The 11,481-nt window shown below is 65.6% G+C and overlaps 4 protein-coding genes across 4 annotated transcripts; 3 read left to right on the top strand and 1 right to left on the bottom strand.

Moving 5' to 3' along the window:
• Positions 1-29: 29 nt before the first annotated feature.
• On the top strand, positions 30-1,944 carry V1510DRAFT_421360 (uncharacterized protein). Its single transcript, XM_066934605.1, has one exon. It carries the CDS (start codon positions 38-40, stop codon positions 1,706-1,708), a length of 1,671 nt encoding a protein of 556 aa, XP_066787349.1. The 5' UTR covers positions 30-37; the 3' UTR covers positions 1,709-1,944.
• Positions 1,945-2,056: 112 nt separating this feature from the next.
• Positions 2,057-3,541, top strand: V1510DRAFT_421359 (putative oxidation resistance protein 1). The gene has a single exon (XM_066934604.1). It carries the CDS (start codon positions 2,471-2,473, stop codon positions 3,497-3,499), a length of 1,029 nt encoding a protein of 342 aa, XP_066787348.1. The 5' UTR covers positions 2,057-2,470; the 3' UTR covers positions 3,500-3,541.
• Positions 3,542-5,070: 1,529 nt separating this feature from the next.
• On the top strand, positions 5,071-9,536 carry V1510DRAFT_233736 (armadillo-type protein). The gene is made up of 7 exons (XM_066930522.1): positions 5,071-5,614; positions 5,646-6,116; positions 6,148-6,441; positions 6,473-7,309; positions 7,343-8,693; positions 8,727-8,791; positions 8,824-9,536. The coding sequence occupies exons 1-7, from the start codon at positions 5,522-5,524 to the stop codon at positions 9,397-9,399; spliced, it is 3,687 nt and encodes a 1,228-aa protein (XP_066787347.1). The 5' UTR covers positions 5,071-5,521; the 3' UTR covers positions 9,400-9,536.
• V1510DRAFT_233900 (uncharacterized protein) lies at positions 9,537-10,532 on the bottom strand. Its single transcript, XM_066930523.1, has one exon. It carries the CDS (start codon positions 10,169-10,171, stop codon positions 9,674-9,676), a length of 498 nt encoding a protein of 165 aa, XP_066787346.1. The 5' UTR covers positions 10,172-10,532; the 3' UTR covers positions 9,537-9,673.
• Positions 10,533-11,481: the final 949 nt, after the last annotated feature.

Here is an 11,481-nt window from a genome sequence, read left to right as displayed (position 1 = left end):
TTTTTCCGCGTCTCGACCTCTGCCGTCCTCACGCACCATGACTACTCGACCGCTGGTCCGGCCTCGCGGCCTGTGGCGGCCGGCACTGGTCCGGCCGTCCTCCCAGAGATGGCTCCGTCTCGATTGGCCCCAGACGGCAGCCAGCGCGCGCGTGCTGCCCGGTTCTGGCCGCGCTCAATTGCAGCCGTGTGCCGGGCGCGCCGCCCTGTCGACGGCCGCGCCGGTCGAGCCAGCCTCCAAGGTCCCGTCCGAGTACACCGCGCTGCCGCGGACGGTCGGGGACCTTCTCGCGGCCGGTGCCGACCTCGTCGGGTCCAAGGTCGTCGTTCACGGCTGGGTTCGGACCGTCCGTCGGCAGAAGCGGATCGCGTTCGCGGCCGTTTCCGACGGCAGCACGTCCCAGGCCGCTCAGATCGTCTTCCTCCAGCCCGAGCTGGCCCAGGGCCTCAGCATGGGTGCTAGTGTGCGCATCGCTGGCTCGTGGGTGGCCAGTACCGGCGCCGGACAGTCCTACGAGCTGCAGGCCGAAACCGTCGACGTCCTCGGCGAATGCGATCCCGAGACATTTCCGCTGCAGAAAAAGTTCCAGAACATGGAGACCATGCGGCGCACGGTGCCCGCGCTGCGATGGCGCAGCATGCAGATGTCGTCGATCTTACAGATGCGGTCCAGCGCCATGGCGGGCCTGACCAACTACTTCAATAGCGCCGACTTTGTCCAGACCAGCCCGCCGGTCATCACCGGGTCCGACTGCGAGGGCGCCGGCGAGGTCTTTGAGGTGACCACGTCCGAGGACCGCGCGCGGCCGGCCGCCGACGACGAGCTCTTTTTCGGCAAGCAGACGTACCTGACCGTGTCGACGCAGCTGCACCTCGAGGCGCTGGCCATGGCCGTCTCGCGCGTCTGGACGCTCGCGCCGACGTTCCGCGCCGAGAAGTCGCTGACGAACCGCCACCTAAGCGAGTTTTGGATGCTCGAGGCCGAGATGGCCTTCACCGAGGACCTGGACAGCGTCCTGACCGTCGCCGAGAGCATGATCAAGAGCACCGTCGGCTACATGCGCGAGACCGGTGCTGCCGACCGGTTCTTCGAGACGCGCGCGCTCGTGGACAAGCTCAACAAGGGCGACCACGCGGCCAGGGAGGACATCGACACTGCCGAGCTGCGCGCCCGCTGGGACGTGCTGTCGTCGCCGGAGCGCTGGCCGCAGATCACGTTCCACGACGCTGTCGACGTCCTGCAGCAGGCCGTCGCCGACGGCAAGGTCGAGTTTCCGGTGCCGCCGCGCCACAACGAAGCGATTGGCAGCAAACACGAGAAATGGCTGGCCAAGCACTGGGCCAAGGGCCCGGTTTTTGTTACCCACTACCCGGCCCACCTCAAGCCGTTCTACATGCTGCCGACGGCGGCGCCCGGCAGGCAGTACGAGAACACGGTCGAGTGCTTTGATCTGCTGCTGCCCGATCTGGGCGAGTTGATCGGCGGCAGCCTGCGCGAGTCGGACGCCGGCCGGCTTGAGGAGGCGGTGGCGGCGGCCGGCATCCGGCCGGACGACATCAGCTGGTACATCGACCTGCGCCGGTGGGGCACCGTTCCGCACGGGGGCTTTGGCATGGGCTTTGAACGGCTACTGTGCTACCTGGCCGGCGTCGAGAACGTGCGCGAGGTTATAGCTTTTCCGCGCTGGACCCAGCACTGCGTGTGCTGAGGCGCGCCTGTATATATAAACAGCTAGAAACTCCGCAGTCATCTGACAGCGTAGCGCGGCTAGCGACCGGGCCGGCACGGCCCGATCTGCGCGGGCGATCCGCCCCTGGCTTTCTGAGCGCCTCGGGTGGGTGTGGGTCGGATAGGTACTCGCGCAGCAGCCCCGGCAGCCCCGCAGCGCCAACGATCGACGGAGCCGCGATCCGGCTGGCGCCGCGCACGAGACCTGGCGGACCAATAGACTGGGTCGCACGGCGGCGCACGGCCGCTGCGGGCGGCGGTGGCGGTGCGCGGCGGTGCGCGCCACGCGCGGCGCGAGCCGCACGCTGTGCGGCGCGATGACGTCGTCGCCCGGCCGCGCGACGCTTGCGCCACAAAGCCTCGTGATTTCGGTGCACAGCCCATAAAATCTCACCACCGTTGCTCTGGCGCCCGCAGACCCCTCGGGCAAACCAGGCACACAGCAGGCGCAGGCTCGACACGGTCGGGCATCAGGGCTTGCACAAGACTAGCTTTCAGTCGGCGCGCAAGACTGCGCGCAGGACCGGACACGCGGACGTCTTCGGCGGAATTGGCAGGCAGGCCGGAGCGCTAAGCGGCCCCAGCAAGCAACAGGCGCATCGGCCGGACGCAAACGCGGACGGGTGCATGCACAGACCGGGCAGGTCGAGAGGATCAGGAACGCGCGCGGCCAGACGGCGCGACGGAGCAGGCACAGACAGAGCAGGCACAGCAGCCGGCTAAGCGGGCGCTCACCAACGGGATGTCGTACAACGATAGCCACGACGGCCACGACGGCCACGTCTCGCTGACCGAGTCCATCCGGAACACGATCCGGCGGTTCTCGGTCGACGTGGGCGGCCACGGCGGCGGCGCGGAGAACAACGACGGCCAAAACGAGCACAACGAGCGCCGGGGCCACCACCACTTCCACGACGTCGGCTTTGACTACGAGTACGACGACGACGACGACATGAGCGACCACGAGCATTCGTCGTTCCTGGGCCGGGACGAGAACCGCCAGCGCGGGCTGCTGGCGCGCGGCGGCGTGTCGCTGCGCAGCAAGAGCCCGGCAGCCACGGGCACGTCGACGGCGTCGGCGACAGCGCCGCGCCCCACGGCCGCGCCCGCGCCCGCGCCCGCGACGTCGTTCCTCTTTGCGCCACCGCCGCTGACGCCGCTGACGCTGACGGGCTACGCCGAGCGCACGGGCGTGCGGCTGCTCTCGCCCGCGCTGGCCGAGGAGATCCGCCAGCTGCTGCCGTCGCGGCTGCAGCTCTACGACAAGTGGACGCTGGTGTACTCGCTCGAGCAGCACGGCGTGTCGCTGACGACGCTGTACAACCGGGCGGTGCCGCCGCGCACGGCCGGTCGCCCGGGCTACGTGCTCATCGTGGAGGACTCGGCCGGCGGCATCTTCGGCGCGTACATGAACGAGTACCCGCGCCCGACCAAGCACGCGCGCTACTACGGCAACGGCGAGTGCTTCCTGTGGAAGTCGCGGCTGATCAAGACGCCGGAGATGTCGACCGAGTCGCTGTCGACGCCGGCACCGCCGCAGATCCAGTTCAAGACGTTCCCATACACCGGCATCAACGACTACATGATCCTGTGCGAGCCCAAGTTCCTGTCCGTGGGCGGCGGCGACGGCAAGTACGGTCTGTACCTGGACGACCGCTTCGAGAAGGGAATCTCGGACACGTGTCCGGCGTTTGGCAACGAGCCGCTGTCTGACATGGGCGTCAAGTTCGACATTGTCGGCTTGGAGCTGTGGCGCGTTTCCGCCGTTTAATTTTGGATATGCATGTATAGAAATACACCAGTCTTGACCTGACCAGCGGTGCCCTGGCTGCGCGGTGCCGTGCGGCACGGAGCGGCGGCGCGGCCGCTTGCGCCGGCTCGCTTGTGCCTTGCGTGCGGCGCTGTGACCTGTTACCGGACCGACTCAGGGGCGTCACGTGTAGCGCCTGCGCGGCCTGCAGCTGACTCTCGGGCGCATGGTGGCTGTGCGGTGGCTGCGCGCGACTAGGCGCCGCCAGCACGTGCGCGGCAAGGTCGACGACGCGGTCGGCACCTGGCGCGGCCGGACGACAGCGGCCGGCGCGGTGCGAGACGGCCTTGGCTCTGGCGCACCACCCGGTGGCCGGGCGGCGGTCCGCTAGGACCCGTCTGCCCCGCCGACCCGCAGCGCCGACCCGCAGCGCCGACCCGCCGCCCGACCCGCCCGACCCGACCCGGCCCCGGCCCGACCCGCTGCACCTCGATAGCATCGCTGCAGGCGTGACTGTCATCCGCCCGTTTGAGGCCGCCCCAACGCCTTTCGGCCGACACGCGCTGCCGTCGCACCGTTATCTGAGACACGGCTGGCGCCCAACATTTCTACAAACGGCAACCGAGCTCGTCCGAGCGCCGCTCAGGGTCTCGCGGCCGTCCCGGCCACCGGCGCGGTCATTGTGTGCCACACGCCAGCCACCGCCGCCGCTTCGCGGCGCTGCGCGACTCACGCTGGCCCGTGACCTTAGCGCGTCGCGGTCAGGTGATCCGCGCGTCTGTCAACCTTGGTCTCGCCAGGCCGCGGCGTGGCTGAGACCGGCCGGTCGCCAGTCCACGCCTCACGGCCTGCTCGGCGCGATGGACACGCGGCACGCGAGCGCCAGCCACGGCGGAGGGTGGCCTCGTTGCGCTGTTCCCCGCTTTGCCGCCGCGTGAACAGGCTAGCTGCCGCCGCGCACCCACACAGTGCCACCCGAATTGCTCCGATCTGGCTAGGGGGCGGCCGGCCAGCCAGCCTGTGCGTCCGTGGTACAGACGTCGCCCGAGCGCTGGAACGTCGTAGAATGTGGTGGGCGCTGGCCAGCCGGCCACTGTCCGCAGTGGACTCGGCCACTGCGGCCGGCCCCGACTGGGCCTGATAAGAAGCCAACGGTCCACCGTGTGCCTTAGACACCGCGTACGGCCGACCAGGCAAGTCGGCCGCGGTGCCTGCAGCCCGTGCGGGCGGTGGCGCGGTCGCCCGGCCGCGGAACTGCCGTCGACCGCTGGCTAAAGTTGGCCCGTGACGGTGTTCATGGCGAGGCGGCCACCGTTGGCCGTCGTTGCGCCGCTGCGGACATCAGGCCGGCCGCGCACCCCGTCGTAGATCCCCGGCCCAGCCGCAGCCGTAGCTGGCCGCTCGTGCGGGCTTGTTTGAGACAAGCCGGTGCGGCGGACGCCAGCTGAACCGGCGCCCACAGCACGGCCATGTCTACGCCGTCTACGCCGTCCGCGCCGTCCACGCCGTGCCTACGTCTCGCCCGGCCGTCCGCCGGCGTCCGCCGGCGTCATCTGCCGCCGCGGTCGTGCGTGCCGATGGCATCGTCCCCAGATTTCGGCAGGTGACTTGGCCAGTTCAGCTTTGGCGTCTGGGGACCATCCTCACCACCATAAATTTTCTCTGGCGAGATTCAAGCCCAGCAAGATAGGACACAACGCCGGCGGAGGATGCGATGAGCCTGCAGCAACGGACAAGCAGAGCAGTCTAGAAGGATCCACGGCGGTTGATTGCAGCGCAGTACACAGCAGCGCCCCATACACGGCGGACGCACTGATCGATCGGGCTCATCGGTCTACCAAACATCACAGATCGCGCGGCGCCTGCAGGCATCCGCACGCAAGGAGCGGTCGAGCGCACGGCGGACGCGCAGCAGGTTGCGGCGCGTGTCGCAGCACCAGATCGGCTGGCCAGCGCACGCAGAACGGGCTCTGCCAGGCTGTGGTGCCCTGAGACCGCGCACCGCGCAGGCCGCCGGCCACAGCACCCACGACGGCCCAGCAAATGCACGACGGCGGGCTGGAGCAGATTTTCACGGCGCTGCAGACGGTGCACAATCCGCAGACGACCAACAACGGACGACGACAGGCGCAGGAGGTACGTGGACGCGGGGCGCGGCTGACGGCAGTTCCTGGATGCGGTGAAGCAGGAGGACGAGGCCCCGTACTGGGGCTGGCAGCTCGCGTCGTCGCAGTTCCGGCGCGGCGCGAGCGGGCCGGACGAGCCGGCGACGAACCCGGACATCATCCGGCACTTTGGGCTGGCGCTGCTCGAGCACGCTGTACGGCACAAGTTTGGCAGCTATGACGCTGCGCGGCGGCTGGCCGTGCGCGAGTGGGTGACCACGCTGGCCGCGGACGTGACCGCGCGCGACGTGTTCTACATCAAGGAGAAGCTGGCCGCGCTCTGGGTGGCCGTCGCGAAACGCACCTGGGGCCCGGACGAGTGGCGCGACATGGATGCGCTGCTGCTGACCATGTGGAACACGAGCCCGGCCACGCGCGAGCTGTCGCTGGGCATCTTCCGCACGCTGTTCGAGGACGTGTTCATGCTGGACGACGCCGTCGCCGGCAAGCGCTCGGGCACCCTTTCGGCGCTGGTACGTGGCACCCTGGCCGCTCTGACCACAGTGCATCGAGATCCTCACGGACGAGGAGACGCTCAAGTCCGTGTACGCGTCGCGCAACGAGAAGCTTGTCGCGCTGCGCACGGGCTCCGAGGGCTGGCTCATCCGCTGGTCGAACCTCCTGGGCGAGTGTCTGGACCGCGGAGTCGCCGAGCACGAGTCCGAGTCGTTCGCCGTCAAGGTTCTGCTCGCGCTCAAGACGTGCCTGTTGTGGACGTTTCCGAAGGCCATCCGCGACGCGCACCTGCTCGAGCGCATCAGCCAGTCGCTGACGACCGATAACATCAAGATCAAGACGGTACGTGCCCGCGCGCGCCCGCTGACCCCAGCTCGCCACCGACTGTCTGCACATTCTCTTCACGCGCTCGTTTGCCGATGACGAAGACTTCACAGCCATCATCGGCGCCGTCTTCCTGACGCCGGGCATGGCCACCCTGCGTGACGTCTACCGCTCGATACGCATCGACGTCGACGACTTCAACGAGGACGCCTACATCCTGCTCAAGAAGCTCGTCGAGATGATCGTCGGCCTCGGCGAGTACCTCAACGTGACCAAGAACCGGCTGCCGGCCGAGACCGACCTCGAGTGCTACCTGCAGCTCATCCTGGAAACGACCCGGCACGAGTCCCTGGTCATCTCGGGGCTCTCGCTGCAGTTCTGGTGCTCGGTCCTGCGCGTCGAGGAGCTTGCCAGCCGCCGCGAGGTTGTTGCCATCCTGCCATCGCTACTCGAGCTCGCTGCCGAGCGCATCATCCGGTACGAGCACGTTGATGACGCCGAGATCTCCAAGCGGTACCTGGACCTCGACTTTGAGTCGCAGCCCGAGCTGCACGCGTTCCTGGGCAACTACCGCCGGTTCGTCGACGACATTGCGCGCCTGATAGTGTGCCGGATGCCGATCGACGCGCTCATGTGGCTCGAGAAGCGCCTCGACGTCTTCTTCTCGTCCTGGTCCGGCTGGCAGATCAGCTCGCCCTCGCTCGTGTCCAAGAAGGACCCGATGTTCCTGGTCGCGTACGCGCAGTTCGCCGTCGTCGACGCCGCCCTCCGCGGCGTCACGCGCTGGAACTTTTGGTACACAGAGCCGGACAAGGCCTCGCTCGAAGTCACGCTCAACCAGGCCGTCGAGGGCTTCTGCGACCGCATGATCCTCATGGAGGTTAGCGTAAGTACGATCTGCGGACGGTCTAACGCCCAGAACCCGTCGCTGCTGCGGAAACAGGTCCAGACACTGGTGCAGTTTGCGCCGCTCATGAAGCACGTGCCGCAAACCATGTTCCGCGTGCTCGAGAAGGTTCTCCGTGCGTGCACGTTCGAGTATCCCGAGAACGCCACGGACGAGGAGCGCGAGGTCATCCGAGACCTGCGCAACTCGTGCGACACGGAGCTCAACCGGCTGGCGTACCTGATGCCCGAGGCGCTCATGGAGATCTACTCGGATCTTGAGCGGATCATCAACGAGATCATTTCATCCAACAAGCTCAGCGACCACGAGGTCGTGTCGTTCCTGTCGTTTCTGCTGGTGGTGTCACAGCGTGCCGAGAAGTCTAACAAGGCTGAGTGCTTCATGAAGATCGTCGACCCCGTGCTCAGCACGTGGACCGACGAGGCCACAACCAAGGGCCTCTCGCAGCTGCCGTGGTTCATGGAGCGCGTGGGCATCGTCAAGATCGCAAACTACTTCAAGTCGCGCGGCGTGACGGCCAACACGGACCTACTGGCGACTAGCATCGACCTTGAGGGCCGCAAGCTCAAGGAGGAGCTCAAGCGGTCGTGGGCGGCGCTGTTTCCGATCCGTGCTACGCGCATCTTCATCCAGTACACAATCGAGAAGCTGGACCACTCGTCACCGAAGTTCCTCGACCTGCTCGAGCTGTGGAGGCCGCGGGTGCAGCCGCTCCTGCCATACATCCTGCAGCTCATCTCGCAGATCGAGGCCTATCACAACCCGCGCAACTGGGCAGACCTGCCGCTCGAGGTGCAGGCGTTTGTCAAGGACAGCTGCACCGAGCGGTTCTGGCAGGACGGCATCTCGCTACAATCGCGGGACCAGTTCGTGGAGGAGAACGTCAAGGCTGCGCACACGCTGCGGGACTTTGCGGACTCGCTCGGCAACATGCTGCGGTACACGCGCGAATACGCGTTCCTGACCCTAGGCTCAATCAGCCAGCTCGAGAGCACGATGTACGAGATCCCTGGTGTCGGAAGGATGCTGTGGGTCGCACTCGCGGGCGAGGTCAACGGCATCTCGCTGCACGCGTGGAGGCACCTGATCGCGCTCGTGATCCGGCCGGCAATCAAGAACTGTCCGGTGGAGCACCGGCAGGCGTTCTTCTCGGACCTGCTACCGCTGGTGCTCAAGCAGCTGGACATCATGCTGGTGGAGAAGTGGGAAATGCTCACCCAAAAGGGGCTCCAAGTCAGCGGCGAAGAGGACGAGGAGCTGTCGGAGGAGATGATGGAGGAGTATCTCCTGCGGCAGCTGTCGGGGATCACCGAGCGGCTGCTGATTGACCTGATCGGGCCGCTGACGAAGATCTCGTCGACGGGTAGGCGACAGCCACGGCGCACGCTGACCACAGACGCCGAGAAGCAAAAAGCCGGGCGCGGACCGAACGATACCCGGACGATCGTCCTCTCAAATTTTGTAGGTTGCCGGCGCGGGCGGGCTGACGACAGGAAATTTTGGAGCCGTTTTTGACGATATGCACGCACCTGTTCACTGTCCACGACACGCGCTGCAGCTACAACTGCGCGCTGATCTTCCGCCACATCCTGCCGTTGATCCTGCTGCAGAACGACGCCGTGGACGACTTTCTGTGCGACGTCGTGCTGCCGGCGTGCTTCAAGGTGCTCACCGAGCCGTACTTCATCGACGTCCACAGCGAGGCGAGCTACGTGCTGACGATCATCTACACAGCGCTGCGCGGCAAGTACCGCCGGCCGTTCGAGACGCTGCTCGGGCTGCTGCCGGCAGTGCCGCCGGACGTGCTCATCGCGCTCGAGCAGGAGCTCGCCGCCGTCAAGTCGGTCCGGCAGCAGCGCGGCATCATGGTCGACTTCCTGTCGGTCATCAACGCGGTCGAGGAGACGTCCGAGATGGACGCCGCCCGGCGCGAGGCGCGCGCCAAACAGGAGAAGCGCGCCGACAAAGAGCGCTGGACCGCGCGCAACGGCGCAGCCGACGGCAAGAGCACGGTCGACACCGTGCTCGAGGAGGGCTCGCTGCAGAACCTGTTTGACAACGACCTCTAGCCGCGGCCCGATAGCTTATGACCAAAAGTTCTAGATTGTATGTACTCTTTCTGATCGTTGTCGGCGTCTATATTTGTACCATGCCATCTGTCGACTGTAGTGTATATGTATCCTAGGTATCTGACATTTACTGTATTACAACCGGCCCAGGCAGCGCCTGGCTAAGCATGCACGTGTAAACGAGTTTATTGTAGTGTACAGATCGCCCCGCGATGTCCAAGAATTCGAAACTCCCTCCCATGCAGCCGCGGCCGACAGACGGCCGCGCAGGCGCCTACTCCGACTCGGACGCGGCCGACGCACTCTCGTCGTTGTACCAGTTGCGGCCGCGGCGGATGCGGTGCTTTTTGTAGCGGTCGTGCGACCACTTGCGTGACGTCGTGTCCTCCGTCGGCTGCCAGTACTTGGACTGCCAGCTCGGCGCCGACGAGTTCAGCCAGGTCTTGTACAGCTTGGACCGGCAGATGTCGACGTAGTTCTCCTGGGGGATTGAGTTCACTTTGACCGACGCACCCGTGCGCGAGATCTTGACGTTGTTCATGCTGAACGCCGACCGGAACGCTTCCATGATCGACATCGTCACCCGGAAGACGAACCAGGCGAACCAGGCGATGAGCGCGAAGGCTACGAGCATGATCACCAGCTCCTTGACCTTGCCGGCGGTCGTGCGCTGGTTGAGAACGTGGCGATGTTCAAGCGTCTCGCGCTGATCGGTCAGCATCTGGGCCAGGGGACCCAGCTCGGCCGAGGCTTTTTGCCAAAAGAATCGCATGGTGGTGTGTTGTGAAATTGCAATCTCGAGAGGGACAGACGACGGCTTTTATCCCCGGGGATAGATATATACCGTGGGTGGGGTGCCGAAGGAGTGCTGCAGGTGTCTGAAACCCGACGATGTTGGTCCTCGGCTTTTTTTGATCGGGTCGAGTACGGTGATCTGCAGGAGCTTGCGTGGGCAAGCAAGGTGTCGGGATGTCCAAAAAAGGTTTTAAAGGCGCCGACCCAACGACAGTTGCGAACGATAAACAGGCACTGCTATTTACAACGCGTCAGCCGCACACGCCGCGTAATCATGATTCAACACTCGCGTCATTCCAGGTGCCTAGCCGGCTAAAGTGCCGGTTCTGAACTAGCGCTACCTGCATGTGAGTCGACGATCACTAGCGCGTTACCTGCCGCGCACAGCGCGCCGGGTAATCCAAGTGCGTCCGGACACGAGCAACGTGTTTGGTACGATTCGCTGTGCAGGCGTCTGCGTGGGCGTTTGCGCAGGCGCGCAGACCGCGGTGGCAACCGGCGAAGAGACGGCCAGACTGCGCCGGTGACCGATCGATCCAGAAGCCGCGTGGCATCGCGATGGGCAGCTGACAGCTCTGGCGTGGCCGGCTATGCCGTGCTTGGGCCTCGGCTAGCCTCTAGAGAGGCAGTGCCTTGCTGACCTTTCCGTCCTGACTTTGGTCGTCGATCTGGCAAGCACAGCCTGCAATACGGCGCGCGATGACCGGGCTGTTGACGCCGCGGTCGCTCCAGGCGTCTATGTGGCGGCGTACTCACGGCGGGCTATTTTTGGCTCGACCATGGCAAAGGACTCGGCGCAGACTTCCACGACTGCAGACGGCTGGCGCAGCGCAAAGGCACGGCGGTCGACTATAGGACCTGATGAACGCGATCAGCGGACAAAGCAATCTTGAACGCGCTGGCAGATGGGCGCGCAAATGTGCGGAATTGCCGAGTGCTAGGTTCAGCACCAAAGGCCAGCGCAACGCCGAAGCATGCAGACACTAGGCCCTGAAACCGACCGGCCGCCGTGAAGCAGAGGTATAGACTGACCGGACCGGGCTCTGGCTCGCTCAACTTGCTCAGCCTGCCGTGGCAAGTCGACCATGGTGGGTGTTTGGTGTTTGGTGTTTGGTCGACGCCAGATGGGAAGCCAGCAGTGAACAGTCCTCGAGAGCTCGGATGGCGGATTGCCAGGTCTGGCTTGTTCTTATCGCACTCCGCACCCGCTGGTGCTTTGTTCGGTGTCGGCAAGGCACAAGCTGGGCAGGAGCATGCAGTTTATGGTCCAAAGTGGCTAGAACATAC

This window comes from Dipodascopsis tothii, assembly GCF_038497935.1.
Source record: "Dipodascopsis tothii strain CBS 759.85 unplaced genomic scaffold V1510scaffold_30, whole genome shotgun sequence".
Taxonomy (NCBI): domain Eukaryota; kingdom Fungi; phylum Ascomycota; class Lipomycetes; order Lipomycetales; family Lipomycetaceae; genus Neoaidaea; species Neoaidaea tothii.
Note: the sequence above shows the minus strand (reverse complement) of the source record. Positions and strands in the feature narration are given on the sequence as shown.

What these genes read in the sequence shown, in the direction of transcription:
- V1510DRAFT_233736 (XM_066930522.1), top strand. Translation starts at nt 5,522, where the DNA reads ATGCACGACGGCGGGCTGGAGCAGATTTTCACGGCGCTGCAGACGGTG. An exon ending in GACGAAGATCTCGTCGACGG is followed by an intron (nt 8,694 to 8,726) that starts GTAGGCGACAGC and finishes CGCTGACCACAG; the next exon opens with ACGCCGAGAAGCAAAAAGCC. An exon ending in CGATCGTCCTCTCAAATTTT is followed by an intron (nt 8,792 to 8,823) that starts GTAGGTTGCCGG and finishes GGCTGACGACAG; the next exon opens with GAAATTTTGGAGCCGTTTTT.
- V1510DRAFT_233900 (XM_066930523.1), bottom strand. Translation starts at nt 10,171, where the DNA reads ATGCGATTCTTTTGGCAAAAAGCCTCGGCCGAGCTGGGTCCCCTGGCC.
- V1510DRAFT_421360 (XM_066934605.1), top strand. Translation starts at nt 38, where the DNA reads ATGACTACTCGACCGCTGGTCCGGCCTCGCGGCCTGTGGCGGCCGGCA.
- V1510DRAFT_421359 (XM_066934604.1), top strand. Translation starts at nt 2,471, where the DNA reads ATGTCGTACAACGATAGCCACGACGGCCACGACGGCCACGTCTCGCTG.